The sequence below is a fragment of the Jaculus jaculus genome, chromosome 21, assembly GCF_020740685.1.
Source record: "Jaculus jaculus isolate mJacJac1 chromosome 21, mJacJac1.mat.Y.cur, whole genome shotgun sequence".
NCBI lineage: Eukaryota > Metazoa > Chordata > Mammalia > Rodentia > Dipodidae > Jaculus > Jaculus jaculus.
Window position 1 is genome coordinate 11,193,375 of NC_059122.1, and position 25,105 is coordinate 11,218,479.

At 50.6% G+C, this 25,105-nt stretch overlaps 1 protein-coding gene across 4 annotated transcripts; it reads right to left on the bottom strand.

Annotated features, from left to right (window-relative positions):
- Nucleotides 1–5,143: 5,143 nt before the first annotated feature.
- On the bottom strand, nucleotides 5,144–23,658 carry LOC101599248 (leukotriene-B4 omega-hydroxylase 3-like). 4 transcript variants are annotated; one of them, XM_045139251.1, is made up of 13 exons: nucleotides 23,594–23,658; nucleotides 23,042–23,234; nucleotides 19,790–19,934; nucleotides 15,174–15,227; nucleotides 14,957–15,084; nucleotides 11,943–12,064; nucleotides 9,662–9,932; nucleotides 9,135–9,201; nucleotides 8,817–8,946; nucleotides 6,601–6,734; nucleotides 6,450–6,514; nucleotides 5,453–5,535; nucleotides 5,144–5,321 (listed from the first exon to the last, which is right to left on the bottom strand). In XM_045139251.1, exons 2-13 carry the CDS (start codon nucleotides 23,231–23,233, stop codon nucleotides 5,144–5,146), a joined length of 1,569 nt encoding a protein of 522 aa, XP_044995186.1. In that variant the 5' UTR covers nucleotide 23,234; nucleotides 23,594–23,658. The 4 variants fall into 4 exon arrangements, with proteins under 4 accessions (XP_044995186.1, XP_044995183.1, XP_044995187.1 ...); XM_045139248.1 differs by having other exon boundaries at nucleotides 23,042–23,238; nucleotides 23,608–23,651; XM_045139252.1 differs by having other exon boundaries at nucleotides 23,608–23,649.
- Nucleotides 23,659–25,105: the final 1,447 nt, after the last annotated feature.

Here is a 25,105-nt window from a genome sequence, read left to right on the forward strand (position 1 = left end):
CTGTCCTTGCAAATAAATAAATAATTTTTTTAAATATATTGATCTGTTCTCAGTAACATTTAAACCAATAAGGTTCTCTTAAGACATTGATCCATTCATGGTAACAAGTAGAACTGATTTTATTTATTTATTGGAGAGAGAGAATGGGTGCCCCAGGGACTCCACCCACTGCAAATGAACTTCAGATATGTGCACCCCCTTGTGCATCTGGCTTACGTGAGTCCTGGGGAATCGAATCTGGGTCCTTTGGCTTTGCAGAAAAGCACCTTAACAACTAAAGCCATGTCTCTGGCTCTAAAACTGATTTTTTTAAATATTTTTTATTTATTTGACAGAGGTAGAACAGCTTTTCTACTTTTTATTTAGTTTTTGAGAAAGGAAGACACAGGTATATACAGATAGAGAGAACAGGCACACCAGGTCCTCCAGCCAGTGCAAATCAACTCCAGATACTTGCACCACCTTGCGCATCTGGCTTACATAGGTCCTGGGGAATCAAACCTGGCTCCTTAGGCTTCATAGGCAAGTGCCTTAACTGCTTATTTGATGCACAGCCAAAGGATCCAGGTTCGATTCCCCAGGACCAACATAAGCCAGATGCACAAGGTGGTGCATGCATCTGGAGTTCATTTGTAGTGGCTGGAGGCCCTACCACACCCATTCACTCTCTTTCTTCCTCTTAAATAAATAAAATAAAAATATTTTTTAAAAAAATATTTACTTGTAAGGAATGAGAGAAAGAGAGAACAACAGGGCCTCTAGCCACTGCAAACAAACTCCAGATAATGCCCCATTTTGTGCATCTGGCTTACGTGGGTTTTGGGGAATCGAACCCTGGTCATCCGGTCTTGCAGACAAGTGTCTTAGCCACTGAACCATCATCTCTCCAGTCCAAGAAAGATTTTTTTTTAAATCTTTATTATTGTTGTTATTATTAACAACAAATTTCGTATGGATACAAGGAAAGATTTTTTTATAACTGCTTTGATCTCATTGCTTTTTGTAGGTCCGCTTAAGTGGTTTATCTCATATTGCTTTAATTTTGGTAGATACGTGTAGAAGTTTTTTCCATTTCTTTTAGATTTTCCAACTGCATGGAGTATATCCTTAGATTTTTCTGAATTTCATTGGTATCTGTAATGTAATGGTGCCCTTTTCAACTCATTTTTTTTTTCTGATTTGGTTCTTTTGGTAAGTTTTGCTAAAGGTTTATCAATCTTGTTTACGTGCTCAAAGAACTAGCTCTTTGTTTCATTCGTTTTTTAAAATTTAATTAATTAGTTAATTTATTTATGAGAGAGAGTATGGTTGTGCCAGGTCTTCCAGCCATTGAAAATGAACTCCAGACTCATGAGGCACTTTTTTGCATCTGGCTTTATGTGGGTCCTGGGGAATTAGCTCTGGTCCTTGGGCTTTGCTGCTAAGCCATATCTCCAGTCCCCATTTCCCTAATTCTTTTTTTTTTTTCCAACGTAGACATGTGACCTTTAATGTTGCCAACTTAATTTCACGCATTTGTGCCAGAATATTTAGTTTAAAAGTTTGAGGACTCATTGTAACCATTTCCCTAATTCTTAATGATGTTGGGTATCTTTTCAGAAACTTTGTAACCAACCAAATGGCATATTTGAACAGGACATTGCTTATATTTTTGAGAGGCAAGTGAAATATTCACATCCATAAATAGTGCTTTAAAATTTCAAAATGGAGGTTATGTATGAGAGAATGTGTGATTACTTAAAATGGTGACATTATAGACCACAGTCATGCTGTAGTTTCTTTTAAAAAATATTTACTTATTTGAGAGAGCATGTGGTAGAAAAGAAGCTAAAAGCTGATCTGATTCACTGAGTTATTGTAAGAGTTCATTGCTGAGGAGCTAAAATTTATCTTGGTCAGAAGATGGAAAAATCCCGAACAGGAGCTGTCCAGAAAGGGCCCCAAAGGGGCAATAAGAAAGAAAGACAGTTTAGGCTAAAACCAAGTAAAATGTAGTCCATTGTTAGGGAGGCCTGACTGCAGAAGTGATTGATATGCAAAGTGTCTTATCTGTTTTCTCACCCCTCCCCTCGGCTCTGGAAACTATAAAAAGGAAATAAAATTCCCCCTGGCTCTGGGTCAAAGCTCCTCTGGAGGGCTGCCTCAAGCTCTTTGGCCCCCGGGGTAATAAACAATTCGACTTTCACTCATACTGGCATTGGAGTGATCTTTCCAGAGAAGTTCTACAAGAGAAAGAGAAAGAATGGGCATGCCAGGGCCTCTAGCCACTGTAAACAAACTCCAGATGCATGCACCATCTTGTCCATCTGGCTTATGTGGGACCTGGGGAATCAAACCTGAATCTTAGGTTTCACAGATGGCTCTCTCTTTTTTTTATGGGTGTATATTGGAAATAGGAATAGTGTTCCAAGTGAGACTACAGGTAAAGAAAACCAAATGTAGCTTTCAGATAAATAAGCTAAACATCTTCATCTCCTTTTAGTGCGTTTTGTCTCCTTGCCCTGTGTTTTGTTTTGTTTTTAATATATTTTTGTTCGTTTTATTTATTTATTTGAGAGTGACAGGGAGAGAGAAAGAGGCAGAGAGAGAGAGAGAGAGAATGGGTGTGTCAGGGCCTCCAGCCACTGCAAACGAACTCCAGACACGTGCGCCCCCTTTTCCATCTGGGGAATCGAGCCTCGAACCAGGGTCCCTAGGCTACACAGGCAGGCGCATAACCGCTAAGCCATCTCTCCAGCCCCTGTGTTTTGCTTTTAATAAATTTGGTGTGGGTGGGTGGAACACGGCTTCACGCATGCTCAACAAGAGCTCTGCCACCCAGCTACACATCCACCCCGGTGGCACTTCTGTCTTACAATAGTCCCCGGTGCCCACCAATTCAGAATCTTTTGGGAGGCACTCAGTCTTGGCCCCGGAAACCCCGAAGGAGAACCCCTACAGATACATTGAAGAAGTCTACTTGTATCTGTGTCCATAACGTGGAGAGAGTTCTCCACCCCACTTTCCACCTGCTACCCCGCCCACTCCCTCTGTTCTCACTAATGAAAACTCACACTATCCCACAATGATCAGACACACAAAACAACAGGTAGGACTGGCCCAATGTGGCGGCTCACTGGCTGCATTCCCCTGCTGTTGAAAGCCTGGGGCAGAAGTTCCTCTAGAAACCAGGAGTTGGGGGGCTGGAGAGATAGTTTAGTGGTTAAGGCACTTGCCTGCAAAGCCAAAGGACCCAGGTTCGATTCCCCAGGACCCATGTAAGCCCGATGCACTGAAGGAACCCCAACGTGGGGACCCCACGCTCTGCCCGGATATGGCGACACCCCAAATCACTCACGAAAAGCGGTCTTGATGCAAACTGCATCAAGAGGATTTTATTCCAAGCGCGCTGGGGCCCACAGTCGTACACCTCACAGGGGTAGAGGACTGCAGAGCCCCGAATGCAGGAACGGGACAGTTTTTATAGGGTTTCTAACAAAGCCTGTGCATTAGACCAATCATTTTTTTAACATCAGGAGCCTGTGGGGTGAGAGCCAGTCAGTTTGTGCCACCCCGTAGTTTCTAAGCTAATTAGTTTAATTTGTTCAAGCCCCTCGTGGACCAATCAGTCTCCTATGACCTTGGTGGTCAGCATTTGCACAGGTCCTTGGGTGGGGGTAGCAGAGTGTGGTATCAGTCTCCTATGACCTTGGTGGTCTGAGGCAGGCTGCTACGGCTTATGGTGCAGGCTACTAAGGCTTACGGTGTGGGCTATTAAAGCTTATGGTGCAGGCTATTAAGGCTTATGGTGCAGGCTATTTACAGAAACCAAATAAGCGGTTCACTTCATTACTCATTTCCCATCCTCGAGGGCTATCTCATGCCCTTTTTACCTAGTTTTATATTAGGAGCGGGCTCTGATATAATGAGAAGAGGGATTCTTTACTTGCTTCCAACAGAGAGTAAAGCCTGGAGTTTGAGGTATGCAGGGGCCCGCTTAAGCGCCCTTTGGAGCGTGATAGTATTTCTGGGCTTCTGAATTCTTGGGCCTTTCAGCACAAGGGTGGCACATGCATCTAGAGTTCATTTGCAGCAGCTGGACGTCCTGGCCTGCCCATTCTCTCCTTTTGTCTCTAAGCCTGCCTCTTTCCCTCAGATTAAAATAAATAAATAACGTATCAACAAGGCGTGCTGGTGCACGCCTTTAATCCCAGCACTTAGGAGGCAGAAGTAGGAGGATGGCCATGATTTGGAGGCCATCCTGAGACTACATAGTGAATTTCAGGTCAGCCTGGACTACACTGAGACCCTACCTTGAAACACACACACACACACACACACACACACACACACACAGACACACACACACACAATCAGCAGCCTGAGGGCTGGAGGGATTGCTCAGTGGTTAAAGGCACTGCTTACAAAGCCTCAAGAGCCAAGTTTGAATCCCAGTGCCCACGTAAAGCCAGATGAACAGTCATGCATGTGTCTGGAGTTCGTTTGCAACGGTAGGAGGCCCTGGTGCACACATTCCTATTTTTCTCTCTCTTTCCTTGTAAATAAATTTTTTAAAAGAATATTAACATCACACCACCCAGGACAACATAGTAAAGCCCCCAACTCACACACAAACACACACACACACACACAAAAAAAAAAAATACGGCAGGCTTGTAATATTTAGTAAGTGTCGCCACTTAAGTGCCCACAAACACGGTGACAAACCGGAAGTGAAAGAAACCGGTCATTCAAAGGACACCGGGTCAGAGGTCAAGAGCTGGGGGATACGGTTCCGGTGAGGCTTGGGGCCCAGACTCCGGCCTTCAAGCCTGGGGCCCTCCACTTGGCACCGTCGGCTGCCTACTGGCCGGAGAGTTTAGCCCAGCTGGGCCCCTGGGAGAAGGCGCGGTCAGACGGAAGTGAGAAGAGACCCGCCATTCCCCGCCCTCGGCAGCGGGCGCGCGGCGACGCCCGAGCATGCGCAGACAAGGCGGTGGGCGAGGGAAGAGCCAGGCACGCGCAGCGCGCACGCGCAGCCCCGCGCGAGATCGGCAGCGCCCCCTGCTGGCTCTGGGCGGCGGCGGCACCCTCCGGGGCATGCGCAGAGCAGGCGGCAGCTGGCGGGGGTGGGAGGGGGGAGGAGGGAGGATTCCCGGCACGCTCAGCGCGCAGGCGCGCCCAGCGGCTCCACGCGCAGCCGCAGTCCGCCCTCGGCGCGCAGGATCAGCTCGGGCTGCCGGCGCGGCTCGGCGCGGTCGGGCAGGACGCGGAAGCGCAGCAGCGTCAGCGCCAGCGCCACCTTCATCTCGCTCATGGCGAACGTCTGTCCGATGCAGTTCCTGCGGGAGGGACGGCGAGCGGGGGACGGTCGGGCGGGGACGCAGGCGAAGGTGGCTGGCCACCTGGCCTTCCTTCCCCCGCGGTCGGGCCTGCACCGCAGCCCACCCTCAGCCCCAAGCCCCGGCCTCACCTGGGCCCGGCCGAGAAAGGAATGAAAGCGAGGGGTGATCTGTCCTTGACGTTCTCGGGGTCAAAGCGGAAGGGGTCGTAGACCTGCGGGACAGACGGCCATGCTGGGTGGCAGGCATGTCTCCCGTGCCCGGCCAGGGACCGAGGTGCCCGCGTGCATCCGTCTCCCGTGCACGGCCAGGGACCGAGGTGCCCGCGTGCATCCGTCTCCCGTGCCCGGCCAGGGACCTAGATGCCAGCGTGCATCCGTCTCCCGTGCCCGGCCAGGGACCGAGGTGCCCGCGTGCATCCGTCTCCCGTGCACGGCCAGGGACCGAGATGCCAGCGTGCATCCGTCTCCCGTGCACGGCCAGGGACCGAGATGCCCGCGTGCATCCGTCTCCCGTGCACGGCCAGGGACCGAGATGCCAGCGTGCATCGTCTCCCGTGCCCGGCCAGGGACCGAGGTGCCCGCGTGCATCCGTCTCCCGTGCACGGCCAGGGACCGAGATGCCAGCGTGCATCCGTCTCCCCTGCACGGCCAGGGACCGAGATGCCCGCGTGCATCGTCTCCCGTGCCCGGCCAGGGACCGAGGTGCCAGCGTGCATCGTCTCCCGTGCACGGCCAGGGACCGAGATGCCCTCGTGCATCGTCTCCCGTGCACGGGCAAGGACCGAGGTGCCAGCGTGCATCCGTCTCCCGTGCACGGCCAGGGACCGAGGTGCCAGCGTGCATCCGTCTCCCGTGCACGGCCAGGGACCGAGGTGCCCGCGTGCATCCGTCTCCCGTGCACGGCCAGGGACCGAGGTGCCCGCGTGCATCCGTCTCCCGTGCACGGCCAGGGACCGAGATGCCCGCGTGCATCGTCTCCCGTGCACGGGCAGGGACCGAGGTGCCCGCGTGCATCCGTCTCCCGTGAACCGGGGAAGGTGAGCTCCGAAGTACTGGATCGAAACTTCGCCCTCCCTCCCCCTGCATCGTCTCTCCCTAGACCTCTCCCTAGAAAGGGGAAAAGCACCTCCGGGTCCGGCCACACCGTAGGGTTGTGATGGGTCCCAAAAATACTGAGGAGGCAGATAACACCTGCGGGAAAACAGAGGTAGGCCCGATGAGCCTTGGTAAAGCCCTTTGTGAGCTCCAGGATCATCCTCCCCTTGCCCCGTGGGCACCTTTGGGGATGACCCGGCCATCCGGGAGCCCGACGTCCTGGGTGCAGCGGCGGGAGATGACGACGACCGGGGGATGCAGCCGCAGGCTCTCCTTGATGCACATGGTCAGGAAGGGCAGCTGAGCCAGGTCGTCCCTGAGGAACCCCCCGCCCAACAGTCATCCCAGGAACAGACCAGGCTCTGCTAGCTCGCTGTCACCTGGTACAACCTTTCCTCGCCAATAACGGAATAACCTCCAGGAAAGTCAAGAATTCGGGAAACTTCTGGAGAAAATGTAGCCAGTTGTCTTTAGAAGCTCATTTTGTGACCTACGCAGCGTCCAAACACTCACCATAGCTAAGAAATAAAACTACAGGCTCCTTAAGGAAACAGCAATTTTTCTTTTTAATGTAAACATAAAAGGAGGGCTGGAGAGATGACTTAACGGTAAGCACAAGGTGGCGGGCATGCATCTGGAGTTGCTTTGCAGTGACCGGAAGCCCTGATGCACCCATTTCTCTCCCTCTCTCTTTCTCTCTCTCTCTGTCCCCCCCCCCCTTGTCTCAAATAAAAATAAACTTTAAAAATGCAAACAAGCCGAATATGGTGGTGAGCACCTTTAATCCCAGCTGAGGTAGGAGGATCATTGTGAGTTCAGGGCCAGTCCGGGCTAGAGTGAGACCGTGCTTCAAAATAAATAAAATTAAAAAATGAAAAATATAAGCAAAAGGCCGGGCGTGGTGGCGCATGCCTTTAACCCCAGCACTCGGGAGGCAGAGGTTGGAGGATCGCTGTGAGTTTGAGGCCACCCTGAGCCTACATACTTAATTGAAGGTCAGCCTGGGCCAGAGTGAGACCCTACCTTGAAAAACCAAAACAGAAAAATACAAGCAAAAGACAAACGTGACAGGTCTGTTCTTCCTCTGTTCCCTTCCTACTATTTTCGTCTCTTCCAATCTCCATCCCCCTTCCTGTTCCCTTTCCCTCATCTTTGTTTCTTTTTGTTTTTAAGCTTTATTTATTCATTTGCAAGCAGAGAGAGAGAGAATGGGCACACCAGGGCCTCCAGCCACTGCAAACGAACTCCAGACACATGTGCCTCCTTGTACATCTGGCTTACATGGGTCCTGGGAAATTGAACCTGGGTCCTTTGGCTTCGCAGGCATGCGCCTTAACCGCTAAGCCATCTCTCCAGTTCTCTCTCCCCCTCCCAGTCACCGCCTCCATCCCCTTCTGTTGGTCCTACATCCTATTCCCCAGCTCCACATGGGTGCTGACCGTCATTCAGGGTCCTTTTTCTTCTTACACTCCCAGGACACATGCCTGCCCGTGTACCGGGAGCACCCCAGCCTTTAGGATACTGTTCTCTCACAAAGCTAGCAGCTCCTGGCAGGCAGGCCCCTGGGCTGTATCCTTAACACAGGATGGGTTGGGCACAAAATTGTGGGAACACCACGTGGGAGGGTTTGCTTTATGAAGGCTGGATGCACGGATAATGCAGATGTGTACAGCACACAGGTGGCCTTTACTTCCAGGTACCTCTATGATTCCCAGAGCAGGTTAGTATGGCAAGAATTAGAGAACAAGGGGCTGGAGAGATGGCTCAGTGGTTAAGGCACTTGCCTGCAAAGCCAAAGGACCCAGGTTCGATTCCCCAGAACTCACATAAGCCAGATGCACAAGGGTGCGCCCGCATGTGGAGTTTGTTTGCAGCAGCTGGAGGCCCTAGCGCGCCCATTCTCTCTCTCCCGCCCTCCCTGTTTTTCATATATATATATATATATATATATATATATATATATATATATATATATATATATATATATATATATATTAGTGTTTTTGAGGTAGGGTCTCACTCTAGCTCAGGCTGACCTGGAATTCATAAATTCATATGTAGGCTCAGAGTGGCCTCGAACTCACGGCCACCATGCCCAGCTTAGAAATATTTAAAAAAAAAAAAAAAAGAATTCGAGAACAATAATCAGGGAAGGGGGGACATTCGGGAAAATGACATGTGAGAGGAGAGGAAGTTCATTTACTCAACACGTGCAGAGTGGATCCATGTGATCTCACACAGTCTTAATTCTCTTGACAGTCCAAATCTTTCTGCCCCAAAGCACGACACTATCTCCTTGTGAATGAGGCCAGCGCCGTTCCCACCGAGCTCTGATGGAGAATCAGCGAAAAAGGGGCTCCGCCGCCCCCCTGCTCAGGAGGGCCCGCATTCCACTCACCACTCAATCTCTTCAGTGTCTCGGCCCCTCAGGAGCTCCCGCACCTCCTCCCGACAGCGCTCCTGGTGTTCTGGGTGCCTCGCCAGGTTGTACAGGACCCAGGAGAGCCCACTGGCTGTGGTGTCGTGGCCTGAGGGACAGCCAAGCAGGCTTGGGTCTCTGGGGTGTTTCAGCACCCCTGGGGTAGACAGCTCTCAGGCAGTCGCCTTGGGGAAGGGGAGGATGGCTAGAACGGGGGACGGTCAATGGCCCGCTCAACACGTCCCCTAGGACGGAGACGCCACTGCCTTGTCCTTAGTCCTACGCCAGGACGCTCACCCTCGAACATGAAGGTGTCGGCTTCCGCTCGGATGTCCTCATCTGACAGCTCCTTTCCATCTTTGTCCTAGAGACAAGACAAGATCCCAGATCACACCGGTTCGGAGGCTCCTGTATTTAACCCGAGACCATCTCCGAAGATCCCAAGTCCATTCAGACATCCCAGCCCGCTCCCCCGTCCCCGCTCCTCCCCTGCACCTCTCTTGGTCACCAGTGCCAGAGTCCCCACAGCGTAAGCATCACTTCTGGCTGCCGTCCCTGCCTGACGTTCGGTCCCTGGTTGCAGGAATCGGTGGCCCACTGGTGTTTTAATTTCTTTTTGTTTGTTGGGTTGTTGGTTGGTTTTTTTTCATGGTAGGGTCTCACTCTAGCTCGGGTCTGACCTGCAATTCACTACGTAGTCTCAGGGTGGCCTCGAACTCACGGCGATCCTCCTGCCTCTGTGCTGGGGTCAAAGGTGTGCGCCACCACGCCCGGTCCTAGTGAAATCATCTTAACGCTCCATTCCACCCCGTTGCCGTGCCCACCTTGGCCAGCAGCAGCACATCAATGAAGTCCAAAGTCTTGGCCTTGGTCTTGGCCTGGAGGAAGTTATCCACACCCTGAGTGGAGAGGGTGCGGCGCCGCTCCCGGACCACGGCGTCTGTGAACTCGTGCACCAGGCCACAGGCCTTGCGGAAGCGCCGCCCGTCGCTGGTGAGATGGAACAGCGGGTCCGGGTGCAGAAGCAGCTGCTGGTGCCTCTTGACCACCACGGCGCTGAGCTCCAGGATGGCAGCAATGTACGCGCTGGGTTTCCTGCAACACGAGGGAGACATGGCTAAGAAACAGAGCCGGGCGTGGAGGCGCACGCCTTTAATCCCAGCGCTCAGGAAGCAGAGGTAGGAGAGTCGCCGTGAGTTCGAGGCCAGCCTGAGACGACAGCGAATTCCAGGTCAGCCTGCGCTAGAGGGAGACCCTACCTTGAAAAACAAAACAAAACAAAACAAAAAACAAACACCACCAACAACAAAAAGAGCCAGGCACCTTTAAGCCCAGCACTCGAGAGACAGAGGCAGGAGGATGGCTGTGAGTTCGAGGCCAGCCTGAGACGACACAGCGAATTCTAGTCAGCCTGGGATAGAGTGAGACCTTACCTCGAAAAAAACAAAACAAAAAACAAACAAACAAAAAGACCCAGGCACCTTTAAGCTTAGCACTTGGGAGGCAGAGGTAGGAGGGTCGCCGTGAGGCCGAGGCCAGCCTGAGACCACATAGTGAGTTCCAGGTCAGCCTGGGCTAGAGGAAGACCCTACCTTGGAAATCCAAAATACCAACAATAATAATAATAAATAAAAATAAAACAGGGCTGGATGTGGTGGCGCACGCTTTTAATCCCAGCACTCGGGAGGCAGAGGCAGGAGGATCTCCGTGAGTCGGAGGCCACCCTGAGACTACACGGTGAATGCCAGCTCAGCCTGAGCTACAGTGAGACCCTACCTCGAACACCCAAAAAAAGAAAAAAAAAAAAAATGAAAGAAAGAAAGAAATAGGTCTCAACAGCAGGTGGGGACTGTCTCCCATTAAAGCACTACGAATCCAGAGACAGATGGCCACACAGACCCAGAGGGGTGAGCTGTGAGAACTGGCTACCCAGTCTTTTTTCTCCCTGCGTCCCCCCCTCATAGGCTGCCTCGATGTCCCCTCTGCACTTCCAGAGCAGTGTAAACATCAGACCAACACCCCGCCCCCCACCCCGGATCTAGTCCTGACCCATCTACTCCCTAACACTGTTCACACAGCTCCGAAGTCACATCTAGGTTGGTCTGCGGCCTGGGCCGGAGTGCCCAGCCACAGTGTGAATGCCACCTTGTGCCTACAGGACACTCAGTGCCTGCAGAGCTCTGCTGTGAGCTTGCCCGTCACTGGCTATTCTTCAGTTTGGGAGTGTCCCACCAAGCCCCCTGTGTTAAAGCTAGGCCGCCATCCAATTGGGCTGTTGAATTGTGCTGGAACCTTTAAGAGGTGGGGTTTAAATGGGAGGGAGTTAGTTCATTAGGGGTGTCCCTTTAAGAGGGGCTCTGCCAATCTCTCTCTTGTTTCAAATGTTTTATTCTTATTTAGTTATTTATTTTACAGAGAGAGAGAATGGGCACGTCAGGGCCTCCAGCCACTGCAGTTGAACTCCAGACGTGTGCACCACCTTGTGCATCTGGCTAATGTGGGTCCTGGGGACTCGAACCTGGGTCCTTTGGCCTTAACCCCTAAGCCGTCCCTCCAGCCCCCTCTCTCTCAGCTGCCACGAGGTAAGGTTTCCTGCCACCTACGCTCTTACCACGATGGTAGTTTAGGACACGGACCCAAATGCAGTGGAGACAGACAAGCATTGAAGTCTCTATAACCATGTGCCACAGTGAATCTCTCCTCGTTTAATTTGGTAATTTCAGGTATTTTGTCACAGTGACAAAACCGGCTACAACCTCGACCACCTCCATTAGTTTTCTAGAACTGACAGCTAAAGTTCACACCTTTGCTGGGAATTCAGTGTCTTCCGGATTCAACCACTAACTTGCTCTACTGACCTCATTCCACGTGTGCCCTCTCCCCGCCAGAGGCCCATTCTCCACCCAGCTACACCCCACGCCTTCATCGGGATAATTGCACCTGCCAGGAAGGACCACTCACTATTTCCCGTTCCAGTTGGTTCCATGCCAGTTCTGCCGTACCCCCTGCAGGCAGTGCCCTCTGCTCTCTCTAGACTGTCTTTTCTCCTCAACTGCTCCCTTAGGTCCCTAAGCCCAGGTCCCCAGGCCTGTGACCGAGACTCACTCCTGACAGTTGCTGTCAAAACTGAAGACGCATTTCTGCAGACTGTCCAAGGTCATGAGGCTGACTTGCTCGAACATGTCCAGACGGGCGCTGCCCCCTGAGGCCAGGCGCTGCCACTTGGCCTGGCCAGAGAAAGGAACAATGCCATAGCTGGGCTCAGCTCCTCGAAGCTCTGACCATCCCCAGTCTTCAGGGTGAACACGCCTGAGCAGCCCTCCTGACCCTCTGCCCCAGGCACCTGACCCTGACCCCAGGCGTAAGCAAGCCTAGGCAGAAGTGAAAGGGATTACTACAGAAAATGAAGGCCCAAGGCGGAGGGTCAGGAATGGTGGTGGTTCAAGTCTCAGCTCCACCTCCTTTTCCTCTGTGGACCCTTAGCTCATTGACACCCCCCCTCCCCAATTTATTTTTTTTTCCACCTGTCAGGTCTTTAGCAACAGTAACGTTGATCTGATTTGGTATCTGATGAACCACACTGGAATCCCTATGCCACCATTCCTGGATCTCTTACTACCGGACAGCGCCCTGATATCTCTGACCCTCAGTTTCACCCTTAATGGGCGGGGGGGAGATGGAACCTCTACCTCACAGGCTTGTGAAAATTAAACTGAACAGCACAGGTGATGGGGTTTGGGCATGGTATCTGTGGGTACTTTGAATGGATGGTCCCCAATCTGTTCAGGATTTTAGTACAGTTTGAAATTTAGATCTGCAGGCACTTGGCTGGAGGAGGTATCACTGTGGGTGTATCCTAAGGCCCAGCCCTAAAGTGGGGGGTGAATGTGGAATTTCAGTCTAAAGATATGCTTGAGTTCTGTCTGGAGTTCATGAAGTGTGTTTGTGTGTTCTGGTGGTGTGGCTTTTGGGTTTTGGCTTGTGGCTTCTCTCTTTCTCTCTCTGCTCAGTCCTATGAAAAGGGGGCCAACTTCTTCTGCCATTATGGAACTTCCCCTGGATCTGTAAGCTTCAATAAATATCCCTTCCTCGATAACTGTGCCTGGTCTGGAAGTTCATCCCAGTGATGTGAAGCTGTCGACTACACTACCAGTTCCAGCAAATGGGAAGGGCCCTATAAATCATCATCGTTGTTTGTTATAAATTGACTTCAAAACTATGAGTACTGGCCTGGAGAGATGGCTTAGCAGTTAAGGCACTTGCCTGCGAAGCCTAAGGACTCATGTTCAACTTTCCAGGTCCCACATAAGCCAGATGCACAAGCACACAGAAGGTGGCATACACATCTGGAGTTCTATTGCAGTGGCTAGGGGCCCTGGTGTGCCAATTCTCTCTCTCTCTCTCTCTCTCTGTCTGCCTCTCTCTTTCTCATCTATCTCTCACTCTTGCTGTCTCACATTAAAAAACAAAAAAGGCCAGTCTGTTGGACTTGCCTAAAAAAAAAAAACAAAAAACTATGACTATTTTGGGATTAGTACACCTACCATGTTTCCCTGAGAATCCTTGCCAAGCATGCCAATATTATACTATTATCATGTCCTTAACCTGAGCCATTTCACAGAAACTGTGGGCTCCAGTGATGCCCCTGCACGGGTAAATATTGAATTTTCTCTGCTAGCTATAAAAACAGATTCTAGAAGACCAATGCAAAGGTCAGGCATGGTGGCACACACCTTTCCTGCCAGCACTCAGAAGACCAAGGTGGGAGGATCGCTGTGAGTTCGAGGCCAGCCTGAGACTACATAGTGAGTTCCAGGTTAGTCTGGGCCAGAGAGAGACCCTACCTTGAAAAAAAAAAAAAAAGCAAGCAAGCAAACAAAAAGACTAATGCAATCTACCACTGGAGCCGGCACCTAATGAAGCCTACCTGTGCTGGTTCCCATGGGATCCAGATGCCTTGGAGAAAAAACAAAACCCAGCAAGGCACTCATGATGCTTGCTGCGCAGTGAGTAACTGACTGACTTTCATTCCTAACCCAGAAATCTCATGTGTCTGGCAACACCCATGAGAAATAAGCAAGCTCATCCTGAGATTGTGTTGGTCAAAGTCAGAAGTCCAACGCAGAATCCAAGGGCTGGGTATAAACAGGCTAGCCTCACAATCATGTTGTATCCAGGATACGAGCAAGGTAAGGACTTGGAGAGGACCACAAGAAGGGTACATGGTGATTCATTCTTGCAAGCGGATAAGTTAGCTTGCTTACTTGGTGAGGCTATACCTTTAATTAAACGGGAACTTCAAGTGACAACCTTTATACTCTCTTTTACTCCCATGGAACTCTATCTGTGCCATGGGAACATGCCCAGGATTACTTCTAGAGAGAGACAAGGACAAAAGTCTAGTTGTCACAGCTGAAGCCACTGTAAATTAGCCTGAAGTTGACCAAACCCCAAATAGGAGAAAACCAAGCAAGGGTCAGCCGAGCCGCCCACCTGACACACAACTGATCAAATACCATGAGTGACCCGACCCTAATCTACAGATCCCCTGACTTAAACCATTTTTAGAGTCATCAACACTCCTTGGTTCCAACTAATTGGCTGGGAAGAACCTTGTTCCTTAGCAGAAGTTTCTAAGCTGTCTTCTGCATGACTGTGTGCAGTGGTTTTTTAGGGTGTCTGGGTGGGACACATAGAAACTCACCCCTTAAGCCAGGCGTGGTGGCACACTCCTTTAATCCCAGCTCTCGGGAGGCAGAGGTAGGAGGATCGCCATGAGTTCAAGGCCACTCTGAGACTACATAGTGAATTCGAGGTCAGCCTGGGCTAGAGTGAGACCCCTACTTTGAAACAACAACAACAACAACAAAAAGCAGTTATCAAGAAACTCACCCCTTCAGAGAACCCCACCCCAGCACCATGTTCCATAGACATGACTCCATGGTACTTGCATGAACATAAGGTGGTAATTTTTGTTACAAAGCACATGGAGTCTTGGGAAGGAAAAATATTAGCAGTGACCCTAATGTGACCCTTCAGAAGCAATACTGTAGAGTGGACCTATCCAGACACCCTTCTTCCCCAGGCTGTAGCTGGGAACTTGGGTCCAAGAGACTCACATGCATGATATTTATGCTGTCATTGAAGATCTTCACATAGGGCTTCAGGATGTTGAAGTGGAAGGCTGGGGTCAGCATGCGACGGTGGCGGCTCCATTTGTCATCAGCACTCAGCAAGAGTCCATCCCCTGATGGGGCAGCCATGGCAGTGGACAAGTTGGGTGCTTTTCCTTGGGACCCAAGGGTCCTTCCAGCTCCCTTACCTGCAAGTACTCACCTAGCCAGGGCTTCAAAAAGCTGTAGAAGATGACATCCTTCAGAGCAACCGCAGCTGGTATGAACAAGGACAGTCAGGGGCCAACGTAAAGGACAGGGGATGAAGACAGGGAGGTGGTGTGGTCCTTAGTCAGGGTTGCACGTAGTCCCCCATGCCAACGCGGTAGGATTGGGGCCAAAGGTGAAGGGAGCAGAGGGGAGGGAGAGATGAGAGTAGACCAAACCAGAAAGCGAAAGCGGGCACAGCCTGACATGATACAACATGCCCCAACATACCTTCCCATGGCTTCTACATGGCCTCACATGTCTCTTCCACTGGTCACAGCATAGCACTCCACAGGCCTTTACAAAGACCTAGCTTAACTGTCCACCCCAGTGCTGTGTACTATATCCTGACATAGACACACATGAGCTAACATGTCCTAACATGGCTGAAATACACATAATCTGTCCTTACATGACACCAGCATCGGTGACGGACCACGCTGGCATGAAAATAAACTGATTCTCCACTCAGATTCTGGTGCCGGATCTGTGAGCTTTAGTTTCCTGTATCCGAGTTAGACTCGTTTGTTTGTTTGTTTGTTTCGAGGTAGGGTCTCACTCTAGCAGAGGCTGACCTGGAATTCACTATGTAATCTCAGGGTGGCCTTGAACTCACAGCAATGCTCCTATCTTAGTCTTCCGTGTGCTGGGATTAAAGGCGTGTGCCACCATGCCCATCCAGAGTTAGGCTCTTATACTATGTCTTTAAAAATGTTCTTTGTTTTGAAAAAAAAAAAAAGACATTTTTATTTACATTTTACACTTCTACTTATTTGAGAGAGGGAGAGAAAGAAGCAGAGTGAAAAGGAGACAGTGAGAATTGGCATACCAGGGCCTCCAGCTACTGCAAACTCCAGATGAATGTGCCATCTTGTGCACCTGGCTTACATAGGTTCTGGGGAATCAAACCTGGGTCCTTTGGCTTTGTAGACAAGTGCCTTAACCTCTAAGCAAACCATCTCTCCAGCCCCAAAATGTTATTTACTCTAAAAACAAAAGTCTTATCCTTAAAGGTATACATTTAAAATTAAGAAGTTCTTGCCCTTAGAAGAAGAATGGGGATTTTTCTTTCAAACTTGAATGACCCCATCTTAGGCTCTGATACCCCAGTCCAATGAAAGTTTCAAAATGACTCAAGGTCAGCAGAAGGGATTTCTGCTAAGGCCTGCCCACCTGTGTCAGCCTTCTTTGATCCTGCACAACCTTCCCCCATGGTCAATTGTGACAGAGATTGTGTGCTCATCTGGCCTTGGACAGTAAGGCAAGAGTCAGGCCCCCTGTGCATCAGTAGTAAAGACCAGAAGGCATCCATGCGCTGGCTATCATACTTTAAAGATGTATAGCACCCTTTTACAAGAGTACATAATTTGCCTTGTGGAGACATTCTGTTTTCTTCTTTATAAAAAAATTTTTAGGGCTGGAGAGATGGCTTAGCTGTTAAGGCACTTGCCTACAAAGCCAAAGGACCCAGGTTTGATTCCCCAGGCCCACATAATCCAGATGCACAAGGTGGTACATGCGTCTGGAATTCATTTGCAATGACCGGAGACCTTGGTGCGCCCATTCTCTCTCTCTACCCCCCCTCAAATAAATAAATAAAAATAAAACATTTAAAAAAAATTTTTAATTCAAGTTTTATTTATTCATTTGAGAGTGACAGACAGAGAGAGAAAGAGGCAGAAAGAGAGAGAGAGAGAGAGAGAGAGAGAGAGAGAGAATGGGCGCACCAGGGCCCCAGCCACTGTAAACAAACTCCAGACACATGCTTTCCTGCTTTGAGTTCCCTCTTAATTCTAACTGTCCCTAAAATAAATTGTCATAATCTACCCTTTGCATGCGTCTGCGTTCTCAATTCTTTGCTACTTGTAAGCGTGGAAGCTCTGATCCCACAGAGCTCTCTTCCAGACCCAGAGGCCACACTAGGGTAGATCAGGCCAGGGGGGTTCTGGATCCTGTAGTGGACAGACAGTGGACACACAGGGGCACAAACCACAGGAAGGGGCAAAAGGATGGCACTGAAATAGCAGCCCATATCTCACACCAGCCAAAAGCCCTTTTAACTGTTCCGCACGTGGGCAAAGCTAATCTCAGCCATGGCAGGACCAGGGGTGACATTAATGACTGAGCAGAGGAGCAAGGCAGCTTTCCGTTGGCAGGGAGGGACAGAGGCTCAGGAAGGACATAGGTGCCAACCTACCCTGATCAGGTGAGAAACATGGCCACCCAGAGCCACCCTACTGGACCTTGATCTTGAAAAGCTCTCCCAGGCTTCCTCAAAGCTGCATTTTTTCCACCCGCTTCCAGGCTGGTGGCTCCTTTATTTATTTATTTATTTATTTTAATTTTTTTTGTTCATTATTTATTTATTTATTTGAGAGCGACAGACATAGAGAGAAAGACAGATAGAGGGAGAGAGAGAATGGGCGCACCAGGGCTTCCAGCCTCTGCAAACGAACTCCAGACGCGTGCGCCCCCTTGTGCATCTGGCTAACGTGGGACCTGGGGAACCGAGCCTTGAACCGGGGTCCTTAGGCTTCACAGGCAAGTGCTTAACTGCTAAGCCATCTCTCCAGCCCTCCTTTATTTTTTTTATTTTTTATCTTTTGGTTTTCCGAGGTAGGGTCTCACTCTAGCTAAGGCTGACCTGGAATTCACTATGGAATCTCAGGGTGACCTCGAATTCACGGCGATCCTCCTACCTCTGCCTCCCGAGTGCTGGGATTAGAGGCTGTGGCTCCTTCTTAAGCCTGTTGCCTTTCCTGTATACCCACCAACCGGCCAAGACCTTGGCCCTGCTCTAAGCCTGACCGTGGGACACATCCAACAGGTGTGTCTTTATTTGCTTTTGCAAGGTTAGAAAGAAGCTCAAATCGGGGGCTGAAGAGATGACTTAGCAGTTAAGGTGTTTGACTGCAAAGCCAAAGGATCTCGGTTGGATTTCCCAGGACCCATGTAAGCCAGATGCACAAGGGGGTGCAAGCATCTGGAGTTTGTTTGCACTGGCTGGAGGCCCTGGCATGCCCATTCTCTCCCTCCCTCTCCCTCTCCCTCTCCCTCTCCCTCTCTCTCTCTCTCTCTCTCTCTCTCTCTCTGTGTGTGTGTGTGTGTGTGTGCGCATGTGCGTCTCCCACTCCCTCTCTTTCTCTCAAATAAATAAATATATATAAAAACAGAAGCTCAAATTGGGCCACCATGGCAACCCGCTCAGGACCCCTTCCAGCTACTCAGCTTGGGAAATTTAGGTATCCCTGTTACCCGTATCCTTTCTTAAAACAAAGCTTTAACATTTTACCTTTTGTGTCTGTGTTTGTCAATTCTTTGCTGAACACAGAGAAGAATTTAGGGGTTGGAATCCTAATCTCACTCAGACACTACCCTGCCGTCAGTGACGCCCCTGTGTAGCCTACATCGATTTAAACATCCCTACTCCATTCTCTCTCCCTCACTCCCTCCCTCACCCTCTCTCTGCCTTTTTCTCACTCTCAAATAAATAAATAAAAATTTAAAAAAAATTTTAAAGGACTGGAGAGATGGCTTAGAGGTTAAGGCATCTGCAAAGCCAAAGGACCCAGGTTCGATTCCCCAGGACCCACATAAGCCAGATGCACAAGGTGGCATATGCGTCTGGAGTTTATTTGCAGTGGCTGGATGCCCTGGCATGCCCATTCTCTCTCTCTCTCTCAAATAAATAAATAAAAATAAAAATAAAAATAAAAATATTTAGCCAGGAGTGGTGGCTCATGCCTTTAATCCCAGTACTTGGGAGGCAGAGGTAGGAGGATGACCATTAGTTCAAGGCCACCCTGAGACCAAAGGGTAAGTTTCAGGTCAGCCTAGACTACAGTGAGACCCTACCTCAAAACACCAAAAAAATGGGCTGGAGGGGTGGCTTAGTGGTTAAGGCGCTTGCCTGCAAAGCCAAAGGACCCAGGTTTGATTCCCCAGGACCCACATTAGCCAGATCACAAGGGGCACATGCATCTGGAGTTCGTTTGCAGTGGCTGGAGGCTTTGGTGTGCCCATTCTCTCTCTCTCTTTCTCTCTCCACCTCTTTCTCTGTTAAATAAATAAAAATAAAATATTTTAAAAAAATAAAATAAAATATAAAAAATATTTAAATATCCCTACTCATCACTCCAGGTGCCCCTGGCTCTTTCTCTCACCTGGATCTTAAGTGGTCTGACCTCTGATCATGCTGATCTGGGGTCTCCTCCTCCAGGAAGTCCTCCCTGCCTGCAAAGGCCTCACTTCTCCATTCATCTACAACAGCCATGTCTCCCTGGGCCATTTCTGACCACAAGTTCTTGGGGTATCTGCAGACCTTCTTCACAGAGCTGGAGCTTTCTCTTGGACACAGCCTTTCCCCAAGGCCTCCTGGCAGCCCAGAGGTGCAAATATTGGGATGGGGTGGTGGGTGATGCAATGAAGGAAGCAATGAAGACCATGGTAAGTACCAGAAAGAGGGAGTAGACTGAAGGAGACACAGGAAGGAGAGGCCAGCGCATTGCAGGAGCCACACAGAAGCCCTCAGATTCTTACGTCCACATCCCTGCTCCCAGCTCCCATGGGTACCTGAGGCATTGAGGACAGATCGGAGGATGTCGGGGTGGCATAATGTGACGAGAGGAATTATGGGGCCCATCCACGTTATGAAGCCCTGGGGGTAGGTGCCCACCAGCTGAGCCAATTCCTTCATGCCCTCTTCCGTAGGAGGGACCTACAAGCAAAATAGGGGCAGTTCAGCAAGCACTTCTCTCAACGTTCACACCCATACATTAATGCTACTCTCACTTTTCAGATGGCCGTGACCTTGGGATGACTCAGAAGGCACCATGGTGCTGAGAAGAAGTGACAGAGGAGCGCTCAGCACTGAGACATCTCTATCACACCTTCCAAGGCTCAGGGTCCGTTGAGGAAGAGGTGGCAGAAAGAACGTAAGAGCCAAAGGAAGGATAGGACTCCTTACAACGTGCTCCCCCCAACACAAAATGGCCTGGATATCCATGACCTCACAGTGCCTGACACTACCTACACAAGACTGTCATAACAGGAGGAAAAGATGATGACATCAAAATAAGAGAGAGACTGGGCTGGAGAGATGGCTTAGCGGTTAAGCGCTTGCCTGTGAAGCCTAAGGACCCCGGTTCGAGGCTCAATTCCCCAGGTTCCACGTTAGCCAGATGCACAAGGGGGTGCACGCGTCTGGAGTTCGTTTGCAGTGGCTGGAGGCCCTGGCGCGCCCGTTCTCTCTCTCTCTCCCTTTATCTGTCTTTCTCCCTGTGTCTGTCACTCTCAAATAAATAAATGAAAAAAAAAAACTTAAAAAAAAGAGAGAGAGACTGATTGAGAGGGGGAGGGGATATGATGGAGAGTGGAGTTGTGAAGGGGAAAGTGAGGGGAGAGGGAATTATCATGGTTTACTGTCTATAAATATGGTAGCTGGTCCAACATGAGTTCCGAGTGTGTCTGTGATGATGTGCTCAGACACCATCAATCACTAGCTTGAGTCAGCAAGGCCCACCCCTCTCAGGGTAGGCAGAACATTCAACCACTGAGGGTCCAGATGACACAGTAACTAGAAGAAAGACACATTCTCTCTCACTTCCCACAGCTGAGACAGCCATCCTCTCCTGCCCTCAGATAATTGAAACTCAGGTCCCTGAACTTTGAATTCTATCATTTATACTCGACAGTTCACCACCCAACCCCGGGATCTCAAGCCTTTGGTACTCCAACTTGAGATGGTATATTGTGTGATTCTCAGAATCTATAAGCAGACAAGACAATGTCCATCACAAGCCAACCTTTTTCTCTTCGTTACTCTTTCCTTCTCCTTCCCTCTTTCCCTTAATCTCTCTCCCTCCTTATGCCATATAATCATATCCTACATGGTGATATTCTCAGCAGTGACAGACTGCATTTGACCTTGGTTTCATAAGGTATAATGGACCTGAAGAATTGATGTTTTCCTGTCTGTAGATGTGTCTAGGTACATAAATGCTGTCACCGTACAATTGTCGACATTATTCAGAACAGCCGCCTGGTGTACAGGTTTGTTTACTAGGAATAAGCGTGTAGCGTGGTATAGACGCTCTGCAGGTTACACCGTACAGATCTGCGTAAGTACACTGTGTGGCGTGGGCACAAGGACAAAATGATCTCATGATGAACTTTCCAAAACTGCTCCCTGTTAAGTGGAGCATAACCACGTGTCTGTGAACATGTATGTGTGTGTGTGTGCGTGCACGCGTGTGCATGTGTTTATGGGCACATGTTTAATTCCCATTTTCTTTCTTTCTTTCTTTCTTTTTTTGTAAATTTTTTTTTTCATTTCTATTTATTTGAGTGTGACAGAAAGAGAAAGAGAGAGAGAGAGAATGGGCACGCCAGGGCTTCCAGCCACTGCAAACGAACTCCAGATGCGTGCACCCCCTTGTGCATCTGGCTAATGTGGGTCCTGGGGAATCGAGCCTCAAACCGGGGTCCTTAGGCTTCACAGGCAAGCGCTTAACCGCTAAGCCATCTCTCCAGCCCCTTTCTTTCATTTTTTTTCGAGGTAGGGTCTCGCTCTAGCCCAGGCTGACGTGGAATTCACTATGTAGTCTCAGGGTGGCCTCGGACTCACGTCGATCCTCCTGCCTCTGCCTCCCGAGTGCCGGGATTAAAGGCGTGCGCCACCACGCCCGAGCTGAGGAGATGAATTTTCTGAGGTGATGTGAACTCTTTCTAACCCAGGGGGCAAAGAAAAGCCCTAACAAGGGAATTTGAGGGTAGTGTTGTATCCCTAAGGCTTGTATCACGTGCTCTCACATGCTCAGTGATCCAAGGTCCTCACCTCTACCTATGCTAAAAGGTGCGCACACCAGGGACCTCCTACCCTCAGCAGAGCCCAGGGGAGCAAAGGTGACCCCCTAAGTCTCCAACAGGATGATGGCTCCCGCCCATTAGGAGCTGCTGCCCACCAGGCAGAGCATCCTGGGCAGCGATCCCTGGACATGTACACATGCACTGAGCTCTGCTATGAGCAAGTCACCCCGAGGGGACAGCGGATCTAAGTCAAGGTCCAGGGTGGGCCGAGAAAAGCCTGAAGAGAGTAACTGGTAGGCAAGAGGCTCGCAAGTACATGTTAGGGGAGAAGTGCAATAGAATGAAGTAGTTTATCACTCTGTCCTGGTCCAGCTGTGCCCCCAGTTGATGTGGAAGGCAAGGGACACCCCCAAGATCACATCTGGTAAACAAACCCAGAAACCCAGAGATGAGCTAATATAAAGAGCTAGTCCATGGGCTGGAGAGATGACTCAGCGGTGAAGGCGCTTGCCTGAAAACTCTAAGGACCCATGTTCGACTCTACAGATCCCATGTAAGCCAGACGCACTGAGGTGAGGCAAGTGCAAGGTCACACATGCCCACTAGGTGGCGCAAGCGTCTGGAGTTCGGTTGCAGTGGCCGAGGCCCTGGCAAAACCATTCTCTCTCTCTCTCTCTGTTTAAACTAAAAGAAAAAGAAATAGTCCAGGCAGGAAGTTGACACTGGATGGAAACTCAAGCCCAGCCACAGACAATGAGGAAGTAGAAAGGCCCTGTGTCCGCGGGTACCCCCATCCTAGGGGCCCCTCCGTGTGCCCCAAAGTGGGGAGGAACAAGGCCACAACTGAATCCAGAGCAGACCAGCAATAAGAGGACAGGGATGCGAGAAAGGCTTCATGTGGCCACACCTGAGAGCCCAGTCCACCCCAGACCCCCCTAGCTCCTGCAGCCCCCTTCTCCCCGCTCAGAATTCCATCCACTCTCCCAGACCAGACCCATCCCCCACGGCTGCACTCACCATGCCCAGGTGGCCCAAGAACCAATTCCGTCTGGGAGGCTGAGGGAAACGGCGTAGGTGGCGGTACTTTTCACTCAAGGTGTAGGTCTGGGTAAGGACCCGGGCAAGGAGCCAGCAGGCTCCGGCCAGCAGCAGGAGCAGCCATGGGAAGGCAGCCAGGGGCCCCAGCCAGGACAGGCTCTGCTGTGACATCCTGCCTGGGGAGGGGGGGGGGAGCAGATGGACAGAAGGTGAGGTCCCCGAGGCCCAGGGGAGGGCCTTGGGGACCTCCAGGGTCAGTGGACTGAAACAGGGATCTGTGAAGCTGCTTCCCAGAGGGGAAGACCCAGGGCAGCGCCCATGACAGTCAGCGAGAGAGGACATTACGAGGAAGATGGACATGAGGAGGGAAGGGACTTAGCAGGAGGCCCCAAACTGCCTGAGAGACAACGAGTCGTGACCAGGACTGTTCCCCAGAAACCGCCATTGCTGGGGACCAACTGGATCCCTCTGACACCCCAGCCATGGCCAGAGCACGCTCTAAGGCAGGATAGGTCCCTGGAGTTCCCTCACCCCTCGCCTTGCACCTTGTCTCAGGAGCAGAGTCTCAAAAAGCTCTTCTTCTTCTGAACCTTTTTGTCCCTGGCTCCTGGCCTGGAGGAGGTGGGGGGAGGCTGGACTCCCCTGAGCCGGCCAATCTCTCCCAGGCCCCGCTGCCTCCGCCCAACCTGGGCAGGTGGCCAAGATGCCCCGGGTTAGGCCAGCTGGCTAAAGAGGGGAATAGACTCAGGATCACACAGCATAGACACCAGATCCTTAGAATCTGGTCCCTCCCAGGAAGGATGGGGGGTGAGATTCTGAGCCCCACGTTTACAGCCACCCTTGCCCTTCCAAGGACAGGAAGTGTCAGGTAAGATCATAAACTTGGGAGTTTACGCTTCAGGAGACCAAGACCAGGTTGCGTCCACGCCGCGCCTTGTTCCTCCAGAGCAGCTCTGCACGGTGGGCTGAGAGGGAGAGCTGTGTGAACATTGTACCTGAGGCGGCAGGATCTTTCTGTGCCCAACATCTGAGTTCAAATCTCGTTTCTGGGCAGCCCAGGGCCTGGGTGAACGCATGGCTTTAGGAGCAGGGAGAAAAACATGAAGCGCCACGCCCAGCCCCGACCCCCATCCACGGATTCCCCAGGTCAAGTTCCAAGGATCAGTAGATCTGTTGGAAATGCTGAGGATCGGCAGGTGGAAGGAAGGGTGGGGGGGGGGGGAGACTGAGAGGGACCATGAGCAGATAGGAGAGGTCAGAATCCTCCTGTGTACTTTATTATTAATTATTATCATTGTCATTGAGAAAGAAGCAGATAGAGGCATGGAATGGGTCAGCCAAGGCCAGCAACTGCAAATAAACTCCAGATGCATGCGCCCCATGTGCATCTGGGTAACGTGGGTCCTGGGGAATCGAGCCTGGGCCCTTTGGCTTTTGCAGGCAGGCGCCTTGATATTATAAGCCATCCCCTCCAGCCCACTGCCCAACATCTGAGTTCAAATCTTGTTGCCAGGCAGGCAGCCCACGGCCTGGATAAATGCATGGCTTTAGGAGCAGGAACCAAAAAATGTGGACACCCCCACTCCCAACCCCCATCCATGGATTCCACAGGTCAAATTCCAGGGATCAGTAGGTCAGTTGGAAATGCTGACCATCAGCAGGTCGAGGGAAGAGGGGAGCGGGGGAGACTGAAAGGGACCCAAACTGGGTAGGAGAGGGCAGAGCCCTCGTGCTCATAGATGAATCTAGATTGCACTTTATTATCATCACCATCACTATTATTATTATTATTATCATCATCATCATCATCATCATCATCATCGTCATTGAAAAAGAAGCAGATAGAGACAGAGAATGGGCCAGCCAGGGTCTCCAGCAACTACAAATAAACCTCAGACACATGCCCCCACATGTGCATCTGGCTTTCCATGGGTACTGGGAAATTCAGCCTGGGTCCTTCGGCTTTGCAGGCAAGCACCTTAACTGTTAAGCCATCTCTCCAACACACACTTTATTATTTTTTTTAATATATTTACTTATTTG